The following is a 24,296-nucleotide window of genomic DNA, read 5'->3' on the forward strand; positions in this document are numbered from 1 at the left end:
CTGTGGCTCTGAAGCTTCCCCGCCACCCACGCCCCCCCCCACCCCGTCTCCTCCAGTGACGGGGCTTCCTAGTGTGTGGAAACTTTTCCTCCTTCACAGCTCCCTCCCAGTGGTGCGGGTCCTGTCCCTATTCTTTTGTCTCTGTTTTTTCTTTTTTCTTTTGCCCTACCCAGGTACATGGGGAGTTCCTTGCCCTTTGGGAAGTCTGAGGTCTTCTGCCAGCGTTCAGTAGATGTTCTGTAGGAGTTGTTCCACGTGTAGATGTATTTCTGATGTATTTGTGGAGAGGAAGGTGATCTCCACGTCTTACTCCTCCGCCATCTTGAAGGTCTCCATATTTTTTGAGCAAGCAAACATAATGGAATTTGAAAAACGTGGGCATTTTCATAGCAAGAGTGAGGAATGGCTTGCAACGTGAGGATTCTAGATTGCATGCAAACATGTAGAATCTCTGTTTAACAGACCTTCTGGAAGACTGTCAGCTTCTGAGCTACTTGGGCATTCCACACCTCCCACAGGCTTTGGAACTCAGTCTCTGCTTACTACTAAATTATTTGCAAACTATTAGGGAGACCAATAGGGCTTCTGAGTCACTCTTTGAATTTCTGAAGCCTGACTGGGCTTGCAGAATGACTGTAAGTTACTGCAGATATAAGAGCCAGCATTTCTTGTCATACTTTGTGTATGTGAAGGCGTTCCTTTGGTTTGTAACTATAACAACAAGTTCTATAGCCCATTGTTTTGCACAGCTCAGTCTTAAGGCCTCATGGACTGCCTAATAATTACTGCTCTACAAGAATTAATTTGGTTTTAACTGATTTACACTCTGCTGCTGGCCTGCTCTTTGCTGAAGGGGTCCTAGCCTTACATCTTCGGGGCGACAGAAGTTGAATTCAATCAGCCTGCCTGTATTCTTGATCCTGCTTTCCACTACTGGAGGCCTAGAGGAAAGGGCTTTGCTAAGGCCACGGCAAGTGTCCTGTAGAGTTCAATGGGAAGGGGTCAGGAATTTGGAGCCAGTGAACGTGGGTTTGAAAAACCACTACCATATATTGCTGTGTGATCTTGGGTACATCATTTACATTCTCTGACCTTCAATTCCCTCCTCTATAAAGTGGAGATAATAATTCTTATGGAACATGGTTGTTGTAAGGATTAAGTGAAACAATATGAGGGAAAGTTTTGTTTAAATTTTGAAGGACTATGTCAATGTTACTATTAGGTGCACAGGCAAGTGGCCACTGGGCAGGAATAGCTGCACACGGATGAGGGCAACCAGGAGGATGGGTTAGAGACAAAAATCGTGTCTGTTTCCGTGACAGTTCTTCCACACGGATGGTGCTCACCATCACGGCGCTATATGTTATACCGACTCAGAAATGAGTACTATAGAGCTCCTTTTGGCACTGTATGTTTCTGAGAAGAAAGGGGGGAAAACATATGAATCTTTGAAGAAAGAGTAACTTTCCTTGGGTCTGCGTTTGGGGTAGGGTGGGAGTATGCACACAGAGGCAGAAGGACAGTGAAATGAGTTGGAAGTAGGACTCCAGCTCTCTCAGCATCCTTCCATCCCAAGGAAGGGAGCTCATGCTGTAACAGTCTTGGGTTTTCCATGATCATGGGAAATTAACAGGTTCCTCACTGATTACACATGCAAATAATTTAAGACTTAACTGTCTAGTACTGTGAACATTTACTTTAAAGTTTAGATATGCGCTTGGAGCTTCCCCTCAAGAGTTTTGTCTTCTTTTATGTGTATGTATGTTTTTAATTAAAGGTTTGGTCCAAGCCACATTGCTACTTTAACACTTTGATTATGAGACAAATTTTATCTGTACACATTGACTGCAGTGGCTTTTTTTCAGTGCCAGAATGTTTCTTCCCCACCCCACCCCCGCAGGATTCTCTTTTGAGAGGGGTTTTTTTCTTTCTCATTTTTTTGAGGAACAGAAAGAAGTTGTGGTTTGATTTGCTGGGTCTCAATGACAAAGGTTTTCTACTCCCTCTTTTTAAAAACACGAACTTAAATCTGTATCTATATGTTTAAAAAAATGTTTCAAATCTAATCTTTGTATGATAGTAATGGATATTGTATAATTGTACATAGAATTGCACATAAAGTATCTAGATACGAATAAGTGCAATAATTGTATCTGTTGTATTTAGGGCTGCCAAGGTCATAGTATCTGATGATGATGATGTCATTGTTGAATTAATTGGATCTGAGGTGACGACAGGCTGCATGTCGGGTTGGCTGCCCAATATTCTGAGCCTGTCATGCTGGGGACCAGAGGCTTCTCAGAAAGAAAAGCCTTCAATGTAGGCTTTTAACTCATCTTCAAAAGAGAATATGCATGTAATCACAGAGACACACTGACAGGACTGAGAGGCACTTGTCATACGACTTTAAATATACCACAATTTTTGTAACCCCATTTTGATATTTCTATGTTTTTTAATAAATATAGGAAACTGAAACAACAAAAAAATTAGATGTCCCAGAATTTTCCCTTCCTCCAAGGGGTCCAGCTCTGAATTACTGCAGAAACGGTCGTGTAACTAACCTTTTATAGCAATGAGTGCTGAGGAAAGGAGCACGAGATTATGTTTCCAGGGCAGTTAGAACAGCTAAATTATGAAAAAGAATGCTCAGGTTCTGTGTGGGACTAAGGAAGAAATACTATGTTTGACTTTACATTATACTCCCACTATTCTAAAATAAGCAAAACTTGTGCTTGTTCAGTGACAAGTAATATCAAAAGACAATGTGGTAGTTTCCTGCTACATCTTTCTTGAAGCAAGCATTGCTGTTTTACAAGAGTCACATCATTTGTGTATCCTGGCTCATTCTCTGGTGCTTGGGGTATTTGGTTTTTTGCATGTGCTTCTTATAATTTGTAATTCAAGACAAATTTCCTTCAAAATCGAAACAAAATGATGATCACTTCTTTAGCTTTAGGAAGAGGAAGCGGTGGTGTGTCTTACAAAACAGGGCATACCCTGCAATGTTTATTGCTTAATTATTCTTTGTGAAGCTTCCATTTTGGCTCTATCTTATAGCCCCGAGATGAAGTGTGAATAATAGAGGAGTTCAGTGTTCTTCTGTAATGGGACTAAAGCTTTTATTTATCTTCCTTTCTCCTTCACTGACCTTTTGCTTTTCTGTGTCAAAGCTCAGTACATGTCCTTTCGTTCTAGAAAGCCTCATACAACCATGTCCTTCTCGGACTCCTACTGTGTAGCGTGGTACCGCCTTGGTTCAGGCTCTCACAATCTAACCTTCCAATCAGGGCTGCTTCACTGCAGAACTTTCCCTGTGAATGGAGCCTGCTGGGAATGTGCAGTGCCCGTATAAACCTGCTTCTGCATCCATGCTTTCACAGCACCTATTTCAGTTATTCATATTTTTATCCTTATGTCTGTGATTCTTTGATTAATTGCTAGCTCACCAGTCTGTGAGCCCCCCTGAGGTGAGGGACCTTGTCTGGTTTTGCTCACCGTGGCATCTATCTCTTACCCATAGCACGGGGGCTGGCTCATAGCCTCTAAATTGTCTCCTTGCCTCCAAATTCACACCCTTTGCAAACCATTCTTCTCACTGCTACCAACATCTTTACAAACTCAGATAAGTCCTCTCTGCAGAAAATGTAATGGCTCCCCATGCATATAGATTAAAATCTAAATTCCAGGACACAAGCTGCTTTTTAAGCCTTATCTACTTTCCTAAGAATACTGCTTTTTATTTAGGTTTATTTTACCTTACCTTGTATGACATAGAGCTAGTTATTTCCCTGCCTTGCTTCCTCTTTAGTTTGTAAATAAATTGCTTGCATCTTTGCAGACTCTTGGTCTTCATAAAACGACTCAATAAATATTTGCTTAATTGATTTAAGTATTATGGAGATATATGTCTCCAGAATCACTATACTTGATAGCTATATAGTTCTTCTTTCACCAGGAATTTAGATGTTTTATAATTATTCTCGTTTATATCACTGTGCCCTGCAAATATATTTTATTCCGTTGTTTTATTTATAGCTCTCAATTATATTGCCTGCCGCATGATAATATTAGTATAATGGGCTCTGCAATTCTATATTAACTGATCCTTGAATATTTTTTTAAAGAGTTTTTTTTTTTTTTTTAATTTATTTTTGGCTGCATTGGGTCTTCATTGCTCCGCACGGGCTTTCTCTAGTTGTGGTGAGCAGGTGCTACTCTTCGTTGCTGTGCGCAGGCTTCTCATTGCCGTGGCTTCTCTTGTTGCGGAGCACGGGCTCTAGGCGCACGGGCTTCAGTAGTTGTGGCTCGCGGGCTTGGTTGCTCCGCAGCATGTGGGATCTTCCCAGACCAGGGCTCGAACCCGTGTCCCCTGCATTGGCAGGCGGATTCTTAACCACTGTGCCACCAGGGAAGTCCCTTGAATTTTTTTTTTGTCTGTTAAACTTTGGTATCTACTTAATGTCCTTTTGTCCCTGTATTTAATTGGATTAATTAGTGTTTTCGATTTTAATTCACATGAGACTTTTGCATTTGCCTCTATTGTGTTTTCTTACTTTCTTACTCTTCCTTCTTTCCTAAGGGTTGAACTTTTTCTGATACTGTCTATCAGAATTCTGTTATAGTGTCTTTTAGTTGCTTCCCTATGTAAAATGTTTTACCTGCCCTAACATATTTAGAATGTTTTCAAGATAATAGTGATCGAAAACTTCAGCAGACTGAGGAATTTGTACAGATTCAGCACAGCACCTTCTTTTGTTGCCTACGTAAACTGTACCATATTTAAAGGTGCCATGCTTTGAGAAGATTGCCTGAACTTCAACTTTCAAGTTAATGCCATCTTGATTGTAAAGATTCCAAGAGCCTTTAAAATATAATTTTTTTCCCCCGTGGAAAGACATTTTATTTTAAATATAGCAGTGTGTACATGTCAATCCCAAACTCCCAATCTATCTACTTTAAAATAAATAGATGTACTGTACTTTGCAAAACTGTAATAGCAGAAAGCTGGAAACATTCCATATATTTATAAACAGGGGATTATTTGAATAGTTTGTGGCACATCTATGCAATGGGGTGCTATGGAGCTGTGAAATGGAATGAGAACTATATATATTATTATGAAATTCTTCAGAATATATTATTAAGTCTAGATGTCTAGGTTTTGCTTCAAAATAATATGGAGAGTGGAGAGGGGAAGTGAAAGGGTTTAGATAAAACAAAATTACTCATGAACTGATATTTGTCGAAGTTCCTATGGTTACATTTGAAATATTTCTTAAAGAAAAAGCTGAAAATAACAGATATGATCTAATGTTCTGAAGAAACTATTTTCCTGGGAAAGCCCTTAACATTTTTCATCCATGAAATGATTGGACACACGTTTTAGATTATTAACACAAATAAATCTAGATATATCACCAAACCATTTTCGACTCCCTGAAGATTTAAACAAGAAATTGTGATTATTTGCCTAATGTAAAGTGTTGTGATGCCTTAATAATAATAGGTTCTATTAAAAGACTGCTTTATGGCATTAAAAACATGTATGTTAAAGGAGGGGAAGTCCAAACAAAATCAATGACTATTAATATCACATAAAGAAAGACAATCTGACATGTGGTGCCTCCTGATAGAAGTACATGCTACCACCTATGAAGTGTTTTTGTAGCAGAGGAGGAAGACAAGTGCAAGTGTAATTTATGGCTGTGGCAGAAAACTGGAGATAGCAGAGTGGAAGCTAGAAGTCCAGAGGCATTATCACATCTAATATGCATGTATTTTTTATGAAACAGAAAAATTAGTTACTCCCATTTTAGAGAGGAGAAAAGAAACGTAATGAATCGATGATATGCCTGTGGCCACTTTAATAAATTCAGGAATAAGAGCCTACCAGGCCTTCTGGATTCATATTTCAGAACATATTTTCCACATTAAAAGAATGGGGATCCCTATCATCAAAGAGTAGCTAATCTGATAAAATAGAGGTGATACATGTTCAACAAAGCCTTAAAATTACATAGGCAGAACACTCTTCAACATAAATAGCAATATTTTTTTGGATCCCTCTCCAAAAGTAAAGGAAATAAAAGCAAAAATAAACAAATGGGAACTAATTAAACTTAAAAGCTTTTGCACAGCAAAGGAAACCATCAACAAAATGAAAAGACAACCTACTGAATGGGAGAAAATATTTGCAAATTATATGACCAATAAGGGATTGACATCCAACAAATATAAACAGCTCATACAACTCAATATCAAAAAAACAAACAACCCAATCAAAAAAAATGGGCAGAAGACCTGAGTAGACATTTTTCCAAAGAGGAAATGCAGATGGCCAGCCAACAGGCACATGAAAAGATACTCAACGTCGCTAATCATCAGGAAAATGCAAATCTAAACCACAATGAGATATCACCTCACCTGTCAGAATGGCTATCATCAAAAAGACCACAAGTAACAAATGTTGGCAAGGATGTTGAGAAAAGGGAACCCTTATACACTGTTGATGGGAGTGTATATTGGTGCAGCCACTGTGGACAACAGTATGGAGGTTCCTCAAAAAACTAAAAACAGAGCTACCATATGACCAGGCAATTCCACGGGTATATATCCAAAAAAAGCCAAAAACACTAATTGAAAAAGATACATGCACACCACTGTTCATAGGAGCATTATTTACAATTGCCAAGATATGGAAACAACCTAAGTGTCCACCAACAGTTGAATGGATAAAGAAGATGTCATATGTATATACACATGGAATACTACTCAGCCATTAAGAAGAAAGAAATTTTGCCATTTGCAGCAACATGGATGGACTTGGAGGGCATTATGCTAAGTGAAATAAGTCAAACAGAGAAAGATAAATACTGCATGATATCACTTATTTGTGGACTCTAAAAAATATAACAAACTAGTGAATATAACATAAAAGAAGCAGACTCACAGATATAGAGAACAAACCAGTGGTTACCAGTGGGGAGGTACAAATTATTGGGTGTAAGATAGGCTCAAGGATGTACTATACAACACAGGGAATATAGCCAATATTTTGTAATAACTGTAAATAGAAAGTAACCTTTAAAAACTGTATAATAGGGGCTTCCCTGGTGGCGCAGTGGTTGAGAATCCGCCTGCCAATGCAGGGGACACGGGTTCGAGCCCTGGTCTGGGAAGATCCCACATGCCGCAGAGCAACTGGGCCCGTGACCCACAACTACTGAGCCTGCGCTCTAGAGCCCGTGACCCACAACTACTGAGCCTGCGCGTCTGGAGCCTGTGCTCCACAACAAGAGAGGCCGCGACAGTGAGAGGCCCGCGCACCGCGATGAAGAGCGGCCCCCACTCGCCACAACTAGAGAAAGCCCTCGCACAGAAACGAAGACCCAACACAGCCAAAAATAAATAAATAAATAATTAATTAAAAAAAAAAGAGATCATGTACAACATGGGGAATATAGCCAATATTTTTTTTAAAAATTGTATAATAAATTTAAAAAAAAATTTTTTAAGCAAAAAAAAAAACTTATGACGGAGTTATCCTCTCCAGCAAGAGAAGAAAGTAAGTACGCTCTTCTGTTGCGTGCAGATTCACATATATCAGAGATCAAAAGAGCAGATTAGATTAGCATTCTCTTATGCAGTGGAGACCTCTTACCAGTTCTCTCTTAGAAGGGTAACCATCCCAATGCCACCAAAATGAGCCAACAGAGACCTTGCCAGGCAAGACAGGGGCCCTTTTAGAAACTACTCTGGGTCCACTTGACTACATGAGCAAACCGACGGCCAATACACAGGGCTGGCTTCAAAGGTGTGTGACCTGTGCAGTCAAAAAAGGACCCGCTCAGGACTTCCCTGGCAGTTCACTGGTTAAGACTCTGTCCTCCCAATACAAGGGGCCTGGGTTCGATCCCTGGTCAGGGAACTAAGATCCCACATGCCTCGTGGTGCTGCCAAAAAAAAAAAAGAAAAAGGGATCAACTCTCGGAAGGGCCTGCACTTGGCTTAATGCTCTGGCGACACCATCTTGAAATCCTTAGTAATTTTATTTTTGAGCTTATGCTTTGTAAGTGAAGTCTGATGGGACAACTGAGCACACACATGAACAGCACAGACAGGCCAGTTGGCAATGCGCACAAGCATATAGGCATGAGCTGTGTGGGTAGCAGGCAGTGTGGGTATGGAACAATCAGCCTGGCAGCCTAGTGTGCAGATGCATGCCTAAGGCAGTATGTGGCACCACAGGGTGCTGGTTTTTATGTTTCCAAAAATAATTTGAATTAACTTTGTGTTATATTTTAAGGATGAAGCTTCTTTTTATTAACCCAATCCATGAATAGTAATTGAGTGCCTACTACAATGCTCCATAAACAAAATTAGGTTTCTTTTCTGCCTTCATGGAGCTTATATTCTAGTTACATAATTTTTTCCAATTAATGCAGTAATAGTCTACTCTTTAAAATTAGAATTATTGCTTTGAGTGCATCATTGGAGAGTATCTTTACAAAAAGGCAGTCTTTTATAATAATGTGATTGTAGCTAACTTTCCTGACCTATAATTTCATTGAATAGATTACTCTAGTTGCTTTACTTGCTTTTATTATTTTCCATTAATTTTACCATAACTGAAGACATCCATAAATAGCTAAATATGGAATGATTTTATTTTAGAATTGTGAAAAATGGAAGACAGTACCACAGACACAGAACAAGAAGAAGAAGAGGAGAAAGGTGAAAAGGATCAAGAAGACCCCATTTATGCTGTAGCACCCACGATTAACATCCGAGATGAGCGATTCGTTGATGTATCTACAACTCCAGCTTTCATTTGTCTGCATGAGGTACATATATATTTATATATTACAGTAAGACTTGCATCACTATCTACTTAAAAATTCAGATGAAGTTAATATCATTATCAAAATAATTTACTATTTGTAACCTGGAGGAAATGTGTACTGTTTGAAGCACTTTAAAATAAAATAGCCCCTACATTCTCTTCCAAAAGCCTATGGTATAATCCTGGACTAATGCAGTAGTGTAGGTACTGATACTTTTAAGGCATAATAAATATTTGCGTATATGTAGCCACTTACGTATACTCTGTATGTTGGTAAATGATTTCTTTCATTACTGGATACATTACATTTACATCCATAAAATGAAGATAAAAGATCTTGTCATATAACGATAGAAAGAATATACATTTACCTAACCAAATGTAGTTACTGCAGTAGAGCACAGAAACATGCTGTATCCTATTAGCAGAGAAGCAAAAAGGGGAATCTGATTTTTGTTAGATTTTTGTCTGATTTTTAAAAAAATGAGATGAACATTTAGGAAATATCCATATATGAGGAGAGTTTTTCTTTAACAGTAACTGACCACATATGCAATCTGTCACGCTTGAGAGCTGTACTTTAGAAAATGATTTAGAGGACATTTGAATTCTGGACTCTTAACCTTGTGTGAATATAACTGAATAAAACATCTAAGAAATTTGATAGTCATAATAAAAATAAGCTTAAAAAAGTCTTTGGGCAAAATGAGACTTTACTTAAAACCAAGAAGCAATACTAAATCCCTGCCCAAATATTTTCTTGGTGTAAATATTTTAAACAATTGCTACAACTGTTGTTGAGCTTTTGTTTTATATATACATATAAACCTCATATCAGGAACACATGATGTCAGTTTGTCCCATTACTCATGTTTTCAGCATTGATCACTTGGTTAAGGTGGTGACTTCTAGCTTTCTCTCCTATAAAGTTATTATTTTTCTTCTTGAAATTGATAAGCACCTATGGGGAGATACTCTGAGGCTATTTAAGTATCCTATTCCTTCTAAAATTTTCACATACTAGTTTTACATCTCTTGATGATTCTTGCCCAAATTAATTATTATTACAATGGTGGCCAAATGGCAATTTTCTCATTCCATCATTTTTTCTACATTTATTAGTTGTCTTCCTACTATAAGGTAGAACTTTCTCTTCTATTCTTCCTATCTGTCTATCCATCCATCCATCCATCCATCCATCAGGGTGGACTCATGAGTTCTTATTCTACTCAATGAGCTATAATCCATTATTGCCATTATTCATTTTGATTCTTCAGCTGTCCCAGATTTGGCCAGTGTACACCCTTTCAAGAAGGCTCACTTTTGACATGCTCCTATGATTCTTTGTGTACCTTTTAACTTTCTGTCATAGAATATGTTCCAGGTTCATCTTGCATTTTCTTTGCTCCAACTCTAGGATCAGCCATTTCTCAAAGGATCCTTGGTTCCTATTTTAGTGGAGAATGATATTTGAAAACTAAGATCTCAGTGCTGGGTGTGTTCATTGCTATTGGTCTGTCATTGCTTCTCAGCACTCTCAGAGCTGGGAAATAGGTGCATAAATATATTTATCCACACAAATTTATATCTATTTCTATACGTATCTTGATATATTTAGAACGATGAGTTCATATCTCTAGTATTAATATTTTCAAATGATCAGCGTTCTCTATTTCTGCTAAAATCCATCATATGTCCAGCTTTGCAATAGTATTTCTACTTTTATACCACTACCTTTAATAATTATATCAAATAAAGGTACAGTTTATTTCTACCAAAGGTTATGCTAACAATAAAAATTATAGTCAAATTTTTTAAGCCACAGATAAAGAAATATGGAAGATTTGACTTGTAAAGTCAAAGGAGGACTTAGGACAACTTCTCTTGCATATTGATCTTCAATGTAACAATTCATTAAATATTTCAAGAATCTCTCAATACTCACGTATGCACAAATTATAGCTATTAATCATTGAGTATGACCAGCCCCTAATACAGTAGATAACTTAGATTATACGATGAAAGAATGGTCCTCCCATTTTGAGTAGTAATTACACCAGTAATTTTACTGCCGGAGAATTCTTCCTTTAGCCAGCAAAATCTTGCAGAATGAATTATTGGCTTCAAACGACTTTGTTTCCATAATAAACACCCCTGACACTGTTCCTATTGGCATCTATAGCTTTTTTTTTCTAACTCTTTTAACATTCCTCTAAGATTCACAAGTCTTACAATTTTCTTAACCTACCACATAAAAGCTATCCTCCTTCAGTTGTCTAAACAGAAGCTGAATCTGCAGAATAGCAAGAGTTCTGAAAGAAAGCAGTCAGAAATCCACTTCCAAAGGCCCAGATGCTTGGCATCACATTGAAAGAACCAGATGCTGCTTATAGCATTTATTGTTGTTAATGCTAGTCACACAATTGGTCCAGCACTATTGAGTTGTAAAACATGGATGTCATGCTGTCATCTAATATTGCCTACAGAATGTGTTCAGTATTTATGGCACTCTGCGATTTGGGCCCAAACTATTTTTGTAATCTAATAATTTACTTAGGTCCTCATGATCTTCTGCTTACGTTACTCCCCTTAGCATGGACTCTCCCGTATTCAGATGGCTAGGAAACTGGCACATATTCACAAAGCATGATACAAGGTCGTAGCTGTCCACAATCCTCCTACTCACGTTGCCTCTTGAAAGACTGTGCTACTCCAACTGAAAAAATCAGATCAAACACTTGTATAGGCCACACTTTGCAACCCCTGCATCTATTCCTAACCTTTTAGAATCTGGCTCAGTTCCCACCTCCTTCAAAAAACTGTGCCTGAGCAGTCAGTTCACAGTGTTTTCTCCAACCTGTCTACTCTTACAGCATTTGTAGGCTGTACCTTTCACTTGATACAAGATCATTAACAGATATTTATTGAATATCTTCTCATCATATAATATTTTGCATAGAAAATTTAATTTCTCACTGATATTATGATCACATTAAACAATAAGACTTAACAGGGTATGAACTACACTGTGTTAAATTCACACTTTGGGATTAATGTTCAAAGTGGTGCTTGGGAACTAAGTCACATCAATGGACTGTGTGGGTTAATTCTGGACACCTGCTCCCCAACTCTTCCACTGCTGCCTAATTATGAGGCCTGGCACTCCACAGACTTTTCTTGTCCCATTGAAAACTTTTATTAAAAAATTTTTTTTGTTAAGGTATAACATATACACAGTAAACCTCGCAAATACTCAGGGTCCAGCAATATTTTTTACATATGCCAATAACCAACATGTTCAGAACTAAATTCATCATTCTCCCAATCCTAATTCTCCTCCTGCATTCTCTTTATCAGTTTGAGGGTAAAATATCTCCATTAAGTATTTCTTGAATTTATCTCTTCTTCATTCCTGCCATATTCCCACTCAGATGAAAATATACTTCCTGCAACCCAGTGGTGTCCCTTGAGACTCTTCCCAGTCATTTCTCCCACCAAAGTTAGACCTATTCTGACTTATCACTATGTATTAGTTTTGCCTCTTCAAAAATCATATGAATGGAATCATACAGTATCTTTTCCATTGTGTCTGGCTCTTTTTGGTAAACAATGAATCTGTGAAATTTATTCATAGCACCATGTGGGCCTTAGTTCAATATTTAAAAATTGCTATATAGTGTTCTTTTGTGTAAATATACCATAATATTCTTGTCCATTCTATTCTGTTTAGAGATTTAGAGATTTGGGTTGTTTCCTGTTTGGATGATTATGAATAAGGTACCATGATCATTCTTGTGCATGCCTTATACTTAGGAATTCATTTATCTTGGGTGTTTACCTACGAGTGGGGTTCCTGTGTCATAGTTTAGGTTTATATTCAGCTTTAGTTGATACCTTCAAATGGCTTTCCAAAAATATTATACCAAGATATACACTCTGATGGGCAATATGTAACTGTTTTCATCTAATACCATGGCAAGGATCATGTGTGATTTTATTTATATCCTACACAGCACCTGGCTCAAGACCTTGCACAGAGACAAGCAGTAAATATTTAGTATTTAAAAATCATTCTTTTAACAAATAGCATATGTCTCTTTGTTCAAAGCTCATGTCTGTTGCACATTCAGGCTTAATGTAAGTTATAGCTTTCATGGTGTTCCCTAAGTCAGGATTTCTACTTCTAAACTGTGCATGGTTATGCAAAGTAGCACTGATTTCTAAGGGTGACCTTGGTTCTCAAATGTCAGTGTGTCAGATGTTGAAATTTTCCAAAACTTGGACGCCATAAAGTCATCCTTGTCTTAATGCCAAGAGCCAAAATCAAAACATGAAATTATCTTGCCTAAGACTTTTGGCTCTTTTATTTTTCACCAGAACGAGTCAGCTCCTCCCTTCTCTTCATTTCCTGAAAATAATTCTTGTGCCAGTCGTTGTTAAGTCTTTGACCTGATTTAACCAAGGGGTAGAGAAAAGGTAGCACAGGAGCATTCGGGAGGCACAAGGGACAGTGTGAAGGGAAACAGGAGGGAAACACTAAGGAAGTAAAAGTGTGACTCTGTACAGAATACGAAATTCTGTTAAAAGTAGAGTGTGGGGTATGCAAGCATTGTGGGTGTGTAGATGAAGATGGATTAGGCTTGTTGACATGTGACCTTTTCACTGAAACAGCTTCCATATAAAACTATCAACTTTTGGACTCCTTAAAAATGTGTAATAAATATATTTGTGTTCAAGTTTTAGTTTCATGTCCAATGGGAAAAGAACTGAGATAGCAAGAAGTTTTTGAAGAGCAGTGGGAGACATTAAGTCTTAATCCGCTTAACAGATATTAATTCAGCACCCACTATGTGCCAGGCTCTGTGCTAGGAGATGTTTATTACCATTATTATTAAAGTTACTGAAATTTACTCAAATGTATCCTTTCAGCTCCTCCTTTGTTTTGAGCACCTCCTGTGTGCTGCACAGTGCTAGACGCCATGGACATTCATAGGCATAAAGCATATAAAAGGGTACTGTTCTTTAGAAGCTTAATTTGGGAAATAAGAAACTTGACATGTTAAATATCAACAAAAGGCAATGGGTCGTTGAGAACCTGGAGGTGCCACAAGTGTGATTAGAACTAAATGGAAGGCACAATCACCGTGGGTTGAGATGATCTGGAAAAAAGCTTTTCAGAGGCAGTAGGACATGAGAGGGGATATTTTGTCCATATCCGTGGTGTCCACTATGAACCTACTTTTCTTATCTTAAGCTTTGCCCACACCTATACATGCACATACTTGGAATGTCTTCACCTGGATGACCCCCAAGTTACCTCCAACTAAACATGCTCAGAATTAAATTTATTATTCTCCTCCCAAACCTAATTCTCCTCCTGTATTCTGTCAGTTTATTTTCTCTCTTAAATATCTATTAAATTCATCTGTTTTCCATTCCCACCGTATCACCAACTGGAATACCATTTCAGTTATCAAGATAAGATGTGAAGAGAGACTGAACCAAGCAATGGCCATGGAAAAAAGGATAGAATACATATAGGAGAGATAGTAAGGAAGTATAAAATGCTGGATTTAGTGTCTGAATGGATAGGGATGGGGTGAGGGAGAGGAAAAAGTCTAAACTGATGTTTGGATTTCTGACTTAGGAAAGTGGCTGGATTATGGTACTATAAGTGACAGAGAATTCAGAATAAGCAATGGTCTGAGGGGAGTGTCCAATATGTGAATCTCAAGCTTACCAGGGAAGTCCCTGGGCTGGAGATATAGACATAGCAGGTTCTTGGTATTCAGACTGCTTTTCTGAAAGGAATGCAAATTGCTTCTTATGTGTATTTAACAGCACAGGCTACCACTGCATATTTATAAAAAGATGTTGCCATTGTTTACCTAATTCCCTACCTTTAAAATTATATCTTTTTTGGGGGGGGGATATTCACATGTTCAAAAGACACTTTCTTATTTTTTATTAATTTTGATCTCTTAAGGCTGGTAACAGATTAAATACATTTTTGGAATTTTTAATAAAAATTTTAAATTAATTTCTGAAAAATTGGTGATTTTCTGATGCTACTAAAGCTTCCTTCATTTTCAAGATTGGATCTTCTATAGAGTTACTGATGAGTTTCTTGAAATAATCTGTAATGAAATTTAAAATGTTTTTCAAAGATTGAAAATGTTTTCTATTTCTTTCATACATGAATTAATTAATCAAGTAACTGGTTACAAAGATGAAAGTGTAAGATTCCCATCCTCAAGGAGCTTACAGTCAAGGTAGTTTCAAGTATATAATTTAATTTTCATAATGATTCCATAGGGAAGTTTGAGATATCATTATTTCCATCTTAAAGGTTCTGAAAGATTGAGACTTGCCCTGGTTTGCACAGCTAGGCAGATGCAGAGCCAGGCCTGGAACCCAGTCTCCTGTCTCCTAGCCTGACACACATTTCACCTGACATTCTTCACTTGACATTCACACATTTAAACACTGCTATTTTAGGGTTTTACAAATTGACTTTTTAAGTAAACTGTATATTAAAAGAAAAAATAAAGATAAATATTTTAACTCTCTATTTAAATATTTCTCTTCAGTTTCCCTATCCTTTCTTAGTTATCACACCTCACTAATAGCTGTACTTAGAGAATAGGCATTGAAAAACTGCTACATTTCTTTTTAAAATATTTCCACAAGTCTTGCTATTGTTGGCATGTTTTCACTTTTCCTTCAGACATTGAGGCAGGCTTACAAGAATAATTCTTCAAGATTTTGTTTGGCTGTCAAGAAACTTTAAACAGACTGATAATTTATTAAACAATACAGATAGGTTCCATTTTTCCCATAAAGGGTCTTATTTTATTTTCTTACTTTGACAGTAAGGCGGAAATTTTAAAATCTTTCCAATGTGGAAGAAGACCGTGGGTCATGCCTGGCATACACTTAAACATTTGGTGTACTGACACGGCTCATATCTATTTACAAAAATTGGAGATTTATATCAGGATTACAGGCGTAGAAGCCATATTCCACTTTGCAAAGTAGATTAACACCCCTAAATTCAATCAGTAAAAATCATACACTGTACAAGAACTTAGGATAAGAGAAAAGAAGGCCCCATGTTAGGATATCCTCACCCTTGGCACCTTCAAGATGATTCTGGCCAGGAATCTGGGGTGTTGTCACAAAAAACTCCGCTATCTGAACACGTGATCAGCGTTAAGTGGGAGTCAGAGAGTGTTGAAAATTGGGGCTAGAGAGGACTTGGCAGTTCTTCTGCCTCCTGTCTGTGAGCTTATCTCCTTCTACTCATTCTGAAAATCTTTCCTGAGCATCCATCACACGTCAGACTCCAGGCTTGGTACGAGAGGCAAATGCAGCAGGGAGCAGCTCTACCCTCGGCCGCATGTGTTCCTTCATCTGGGTGGTTAATGCTTCTTGATTTCCCCTTCCCTTTTTTGATTCCTTTGCTGACATAATGAGAACCTAGTTTGTGTGTGCGTGCATGCCCGTGTGTTTATTTTAATTATATACTTAATAAAATTTTAATTACCTCTTTATTTTTATTGGTTTTTTTAGCTACTATTGTAGCAAGTTGATTTAAATATTTAAAATAATACTCTAAACTCGGATGCTGTTTTTTTTTTTTTTTTTTTTTAAATTAAGAGTTTAGCCACTGGATCCTCAGAAGGCTTAATTTTTTTTTTTTAATTATTTATTTATTTATATTTATTTATTTTTGGCTGTGTTGGGTCTTCGTTTCTGTGCGAGGGCTTTCTCTAGTTGCAGCGAGCGGGGGCCACTCTTCATCGCGGTGCGCGGGCCTCTCACTATCGCGGCCTCTCTTGTTGCGGAGCACAGGCTCCAGATGCGCAGGCTCAGTAGTTGTGGCTCACGGGCCTAGCCGCTCCGCGGCATGTGGGATCCTCCCAGACCAGGGTTCGAACCCGTGTCCCCTGCATTGGCAGGCGGACTCTCAACCACTGCGCCACCAGGGAAGCCCTGTTTTTTTTTTAATAGTCACTGTGAACAGATGTTGCTTTCTAAATTAAGGATTAGGAGAAATACTTAATAGTACAGTTTTTTTCCTCTGAGAAAGAAAGTTCTTGAGAGAGAAAGTAAGTTGGTTTTTGATAGCTTGTGGTTTTCAGTAGAGAATGTGCATCTTGAGAAACAAAGTACCTTTAGTAATCCAAGAACTATTTGAATATATTAGTCACTAAAGATGGAAGCTTAAGGATTAAAATAAATAATGCTTTTTTGATTAAAATCTATTTTATATAGGTGGATGGGGAGATGGTACTCTTATCTGTTGGGGAGATTTTTGGGGAATAAAGCAGAGGGGAGTAAGATTGGGAATTTGGCTATTCAGCAACTGGATATACAGGTAACATCAGTAAATGAGTCAGCAGTAGTGAACACCAGAAAAGTCTGCTAAAACAAAGCAGTCATTACAGTCTTCATTAGCCAAACAAGATCAGGATCTCAGTGGTCAAGTAGTGAGATACAAGCCAGACTAGGAAGTTAAAGAATAGAATATCAGAGAGCCAGGTATTAAAGTTTTTTCAGCCATGAGGTTAGTAATTTTTTCTTTTTAACTATTTTCTAATACATAAAATATGCAGTACAGTAAGTCCTTTACATACAAATGAGTTCTGTACCAAGAGCGACTTCATAAGTCCAATTTGTTTGTAAGTCCAACAAAGTTTGCCTAGGTACCCAACTAACACAATTGGCTATATACCGCTGCTTTTACGCTTGCTTCCGGACATCCTGGGCTTGAAATAAAGATTCTGTACTACTATAGTCAATACAGTACTGTACAGTAAAGTACACAAAAGCACAACCACTTGTAGAGGATGCACTCATGTGACAATATACACCAGACATGTGAACTAACTTACATGATTGGACATGTGAACGCACGTTCGCATCTTTGAAAGTTCGCAACTTGAAGGTTCCGATGTAGGGGACTTACTGTAGTACAAAATTCAAAGGTGCAGAATAGTACACAGTGAAAAGTAAGTCAGCCTGCCACCCCATCCCACAGTCCGCTGTCCCCTTCCCCAGAGGCAACCATCATTAACAGTCTCCTATATAGCCTTGCAGAAGTCTACGCACAAACAAGCAAGTGGTAGTATAATATACGTACTTGCTGTTTTCACATATACATGCAACTGTTATGTTCTTTTTAATGTTTGCATGGTATTTCAATGCACGGTAGAGTATACTTTAATCAAATCCCTATTATAAGATATTTGGATTATTTCTGATCTTCTGCTCTTACAGACAATGATATAGTCAGTAACCTTAGGCGTGCCTCATTTCACACTGAAATAATTATATTAAAAGGACAAATTCCTATCCCAAAAAAGAGGGGATATATGTAAACATATAGCTGATTCACTTTGCTATACAGGAGAAACTAATACAACATTGTAAAGCAACTATACTCCAATAAAAATTAATTTAAAAAACTCAATGAGTGTAAAATAAAAATTCGAGTGATAAAAAAGCATTTTGTCATAATTTGACAGCATTTTTTTCCTATCTCCATAGAACATAAAATAATGGTGTGTCATATATTCAATGATGTCTTAGATTTAATCAAATGTGTAACTATTTTCTATAAAAATCTTAAACATTGGCATTATTTTAGAAAATTATCCATAGTTCCAAATACTAACACTAGTGCACCTTCTTATTTTAAAAAGTGAGCATATTTTAAGTCAGTAGAATTTACCTCCAATAAATGTTTACTGAAAACCCTCAAAAAAAGAACTATACTACGTACAATGTGGAATATTAAAGTAAATAAGACAGCCCCTGAACTAAAAGAATTAAAAAAAAAAAAAAAAGGACAAATTCCTAATAGTGGGATTGCTGGATCAATGGGTTTGTTCATTTAAAAAAATTTTTTTAATTGTGGAAAAATAGACATAACATTGAATATACCATCTTGACCATTTTTAAATGTACAGTTCAGTAGTGCTAAGTATATTCACCTTGCTCTGCAGCCAATTTCCAGAATTTTTCATCTTGCAAAACTGAAACTCTCTATCGACTAAACAACACCTTCTCCTTTCCCCCTCCTCCCAGCTCCTGGAAACCACATTCTACTTTGTTTCTATGAATCTGACTACTCTTAGATACCTCATAGTTTACAGTATTCGTCTTTTGTGACTGGCTTATTTTACTTAGCATAACGTCTTCAAGATGCATCCATGTTGTACCATGTGAGAGGATTTCCCTCCTTTTTAAGACAATAATATTCCATTGTATGTACATACCACATTTTGTTTATCCGTTTAGCTGTCAGTGGACACTTGGGTTGCTCCCACCTCTTGGCTATTATAAATAATGCTGCTATGAACATAGTGTACAAGTATCTCTTTGAGATCCTACTTTCAATACTTTTGAAGTGGAATTGCCAGATCATGAGTTTGTGTATTTAAAAAGACTTTTTTTTACTGCTAAGGTGCTCTCCATAAAGGTTATAATAATTTATGTTCCCCTCAACAATAAATGTCTCTTTACTGTGCTCTGTCTGACTTTTCAACTTTTGTCACTCTGTTGGGGGAAAAGGTTATCTCATCATAGTCTTTATTTACATTTACCTTAAAATGAGTGGAGTGGAGCATCTTTTCATATGTTTAAGACTGTTTTAAAATACAGTGTATTGGGAGTCCCTGGTGGCCTAGTGATTAGGATCTGGCGCTTTCCCTGCTGTGGCCCGGGTTCAATCCCTGGTCGGGGAACTGAGATCCCGCAAGCCTCGGGGTTCAGCCAATAAATAAATAGATAGATAGATAGATAGATAAATAAAATATAGTGTATTAATAGAAAATGTGAGGTATAGGAAGGCCAACAGGTCAGGAGACAATTGCCACTGAATGATAGTTTATTACTCACAGTTCCTAAAAGATGGAGGCATGCCATGTCATGGCGGGGGGCCACGTGGGGAAGCAGCAGGTGGGTCAGGAGGCAGAGGGAGAGGGAGGAACAGTGGGCAAGAGCCTTTATGGTTGTTTCCCTGGGAAGGAATGGATGAGGCAGAGTAAGCAGTTTAGGACTGGCTAGTTTGAATAATTTCAGCCGGCTCTGGGGCATAGGAGAGGTCCCTAGTTGTCTGGCAGCTGGCATTGGGATGATTAGGGCAGTTGTATAGTTAACCAGTGTGTGAGGGCCTAATAAACGAGATGGTTGAGGGTTTGGACTCTGGATTGGTTGGTTTCCCTTTGAAAAGTTGTCCTCCTCCCAGGAGGAGGACTCTTGTCAAGGTGGGGGAGGAGGACAATGAGGGAGGCAAGGTGACTCAGGCATATTATCAGGTTGTTTTGAACAAGGCGTATCTGGCATAGGCATGTAGGGCAGATGTTAAAGCATCAACTTTACAGAAGCTGGAAGCATGGTTAATGTAGAGACCAATTTGTACTTTCTTTTTTTTGTAAATTTTGTTCACATCCTTTTTTCCTTTTTTTTTATTGTGTAGTTTTTCTTAGAGATTCATAGAAACTCTTTATACATACAGAAAGTAGGCCTTGGTGTATAATATGCACTGCAAACTCTTTCTCTCAGATTTTGGATTTCTTTTGAGTTTGCTTAAGGTGGCTTTTCTCCATGTGGCAGTTTATTTTTTATGTGCTTAAATTTACTGATCTTTTCTTTTATAACTTCAAGATTTTATGTAATACTTAAGAAGAACTTTGGCACTCTGTTACATAAATTGTTTCCTGTGTTTTCTCCTAGTACATTGATAGTTTGAGTCATCATATTTTAACCTTTATTCTATCTGGCATGTATGTTGGTATAAGGGGAAATGGAGAGGAGATGACGGGAAGCTTAGAACCTCGTGCCAAGTCCATTATCTTCTGAGGCAAATGTTCTTTACATATTCCCAGCCCATGCATGCCTAGGTGTAGGCAAACAAGTATACCTGGGTGGCATCAGAGATACAAATTAAGGGGGTACAAGCATTACCAGACATCAACCTCAGATTAAGAAGACAGGAATTTTGCTGTCTATAGAGACTACATCTCAGAATGGACAGGTTCAAACTATCTTAAATACTACTGGTTTGGAAAGAAAATCTCTGATTGGTGGGGGGTTGCGGGGAGTGGAAGAGCGGTTCAGTAAAAATGGACTGTAATCCTTGCTCTGCATGTACTAGCCGTACAGGCTTCAGAAAGCCATGTAAGTTCTCTGAGCCTCATTTTACACTAATAGTACATTTCTCACCTTCAGGGGTACCTCACTGCCTACCATCGTGATTTTCACCCTCTTCTTAAACTGCTTTTATCACTTTTTTTCCAGTAAAAACCATACACAGCAGCACAATACGTAAAACAGAGTTGGATGTAGTGGATATAGAAGTGAAGGATGCAGAGGTGAAAGTCGCTCCCCATTCTCTCCCCTTCATATCTCCTGTCACCACCAGCACCACAACTCCAATCCCCCTGGGGTGCTGGGGAGACCCCCATGCTCTGTGCAGATGGTTTGTGAACTGAATAAAAGGGAGCCATCTCTCTTCCACCCTAAAACCCATCTCAGCACAGCCAAAGGAAACACAGATCTGCCTCCAGAAAGCTGTGGAAAGCAACTTGACTGTACTGAAGGTTCCTTCCGGAAGAGAGGAGGGACTTCCACAGCACAGCATGCGGCAAAGCTTCCTGAAATTCCTCATCAAAGCAGATGCCTCTCCCACACACACCCCACTTGACCCCCTCTTTAAAAACTTCATCGGAAACTTTTTTTCCCATCCCCAGGCAGGTTTTTCCCCCTTTCTATCTACACTCCTCTTCTCCTTGATACCTTTGGCCATTTCATTATTTTATAAAATAGTCTTTAGAGTTCCTTCCAGTTTTCCTCCCCACCCAGTATCCCATCATCACCTCAGGTCCAGGCACAGAACTGAACAATCAATAGGTGGCAGGGGGAGGTTGTAGGCACTTAGATTTGATTTTTTTCTTGCATTAACATAAGGATTAACTATCACTTGCTTGAACTTATAGTCAAATCCCTCTACAATCTGATCCACCATTTCTTCTCTTTTTTTTTTTTTTACTGTTCTCTGCTATATATACCTTATGCTCCAGCCACATTAGACATATCCTTTTTTTCCTAACTAGCTTCTGATTTTCCAACCTGCTTTTGCTCATCCTCTACACAGCCCAGGAGTGCTTTCCACACTTCAGTGCTTCAGAATTCTACGCATTTTTTCCAGGACAGCTCAGATCCCACCTTCTTAAAGCATGCCACTTCCTCGACAAAATGGGAACACTTCTGTTGCTGTAACTTCCCTGCATAGTGCTTGTACCATATGCCACTTATTATTTCTTTCCTGTTTTTTAAGCTAATCTATAGTAGCTTTAGGATCTTTGAAAGCCGGAAGCCTTTGCTCTTCTTCTTGATATTCCTTGCAAACTCAGTGCACTGTAACATGTGTAGCCATGCCACTTTCAAAGGAATAGATGTACATAGTAATCAGTAACATCCTCCACCAAAATAATCACACTACTGAATCACTACTTTACAAGGCACACTTAAAGAGGAGAAATTTCTTCTGAGTTTCTGAATGCATTTTCCACATCAAGTCCACCTAAATTCTCAGATACTTAAATGTTTAAAGTTAGAAATATCTGGGACTTCCCTGGTGGCTCAGTGGTTAAGAATCTGCCTGCCAATGCAGGGAACACGGGTCCGAGCCCTGGTCCAGGAAGATCCCACATGCCACGGAGCAACTAAGCCCGTGCGCCACAACTACCGAGCCTGAGCTCTAGAGCCCATGAGCCACAACTACTGAGCCCTCGTGCCACAACTACTAAAGCCCGCATGCCTAGAGCCCGTTCTCCATAACAAGAGGAGCCACTGCAACGAGAAGCCCACTCACCGCAACGAAGAGTAGCCCCCGCTCGCAGCAACTAGAGAAAGCCCACGCGCAGCAATGAAGACCCAATGTGGCCAAAAATAAATTAATTAATATAATAAAATAAAATTCTAAAAAAAAAAGAAATATCATAATAAGTTAGAGCCATTGTACATCTATTTCAGTTTTATTTTTGCTGACTGAGCAAGGGATATGCAATGGGGAGGCAGTGATTTTCAAATATTTTTTGAAAACAGAACAAAATCTTTTAAGTGAAATTGAAGATGAAGCCTCAAAATCCAAGATATAAAAGCAGAACTATTCAAGGTGAACAGTGTTTCATGCAGCATACATTCTCCTGGCATCTCCCCCTACCCCACTTCCTTTAACCTTCATGAAATATGTCTACAGAACCTTAGGGTCGCTGGGGACATAGTTCAAGAACCTCTACTATAGCGGTTCAGCCTGTTAAATACCAACCCCATAAATACCATACCATAAAGACCGTAACTTCTGTAACCATTCAACTTCCATAACTACCCATGATATACCCATGAGCCGCTCTCGATTTTTAATCATTTGCTTGATCAGATAAAGACAAAAATTTTACTTGTTATAGGACAGAAATTTTAAAAGTCATCATCGGCAGCACCATTCATTTATAAATGATATTTGCATTTTAAAAGAATTATTTTATATAACAAATGAAAATAAGAACTTTGGTGTTTACATGAGAAATCTTTTGGCTCCCAAAGAACTTACAAAGTGCTTTGTACTTAAGGGGAATGTTTTCCTTGTGAATCCTGCCATGTAACCATGGAAGTAGAACAGTGTTTGGAGAGTACAGAAACTTGCTTGCCTTTTCTGTCAGAATTGTTATAAATTCTGACTTAGCTACAGAAAATAAATAATTTTTAATCACTAGGTTAAGTAGGGACATTAACACCCTTGAAAATAAATTCTTTTTAAAAAAAATCTCCTGTCAACAGAATATTATGTAATTGTTTTTGTTAAGATACAAAAGAGATGTTTCACCTTAAATTAAGATTTAATTGGAATCATCTTCCACTTTGTAGATTCACACAGAAAATCAGAGCAGGGATGATACTGAGGTTTACAATGTATGTACTTTACCATGGAATTTCCACAGGTTATTTATCAGAGAAAACTAGTCCATTTCATGAGAAAAACACCAAGAAAGCCAGGAAAGCTGAAAATGGATAATGGCCCACACATGATACAGAGTTTGTAGATAACAGAGATTGTTTGTTTCTTTTTTTCCTCAGGGAAGACTTTAGTGGTGTAAAGTCTTTACCTCCTTATTGTGGCACTAACCTCAGCAAACAGAGATAACATTGGAAATGCTCCTAGGAAAGTGTCCAGCACATGGTTGGCACTCAGCAAGGGACAGCTGCTTATCATTATGAGTATTCAGAAGCAGAATCGCTATACAAAAATTAAAACAGGTTACTTGGATTAACTGAAAAAAATTATGATACTCATTACTGAATGGGAAATAAATGTAGGCAAATAGTTTTGTGGTCCCTTCTTTGATAAACTTTCACAACATAAGCACAAATTACTTGCCTCTTG

The 24,296-nt window shown here is 38.1% G+C and overlaps 1 protein-coding gene across 7 annotated transcripts in view; it reads left to right on the plus strand.

Annotated features, from left to right (window-relative positions):
• Positions 1-24,296, plus strand: part of CCDC146 (coiled-coil domain containing 146) — a 141,112-nt gene that overhangs the window by 21,324 nt on the left and 95,492 nt on the right. For all 7 annotated transcript variants that reach the window (XM_082473456.1, XM_082473459.1, XM_082473462.1 and 4 more), the window contains exon 2: positions 8,677-8,846. In XM_082473456.1, the coding sequence (XP_082329582.1) occupies positions 8,688-8,846 (159 nt within the window). In that variant the 5' untranslated portion in view covers positions 8,677-8,687. The remainder of the gene's footprint in view (positions 1-8,676; positions 8,847-24,296) is intronic.

The sequence above is a fragment of the Balaenoptera physalus genome (genome assembly GCF_965194825.1).
Source record: "Balaenoptera physalus genome assembly, chromosome: 8".
Lineage (NCBI taxonomy): Eukaryota > Metazoa > Chordata > Mammalia > Artiodactyla > Balaenopteridae > Balaenoptera > Balaenoptera physalus.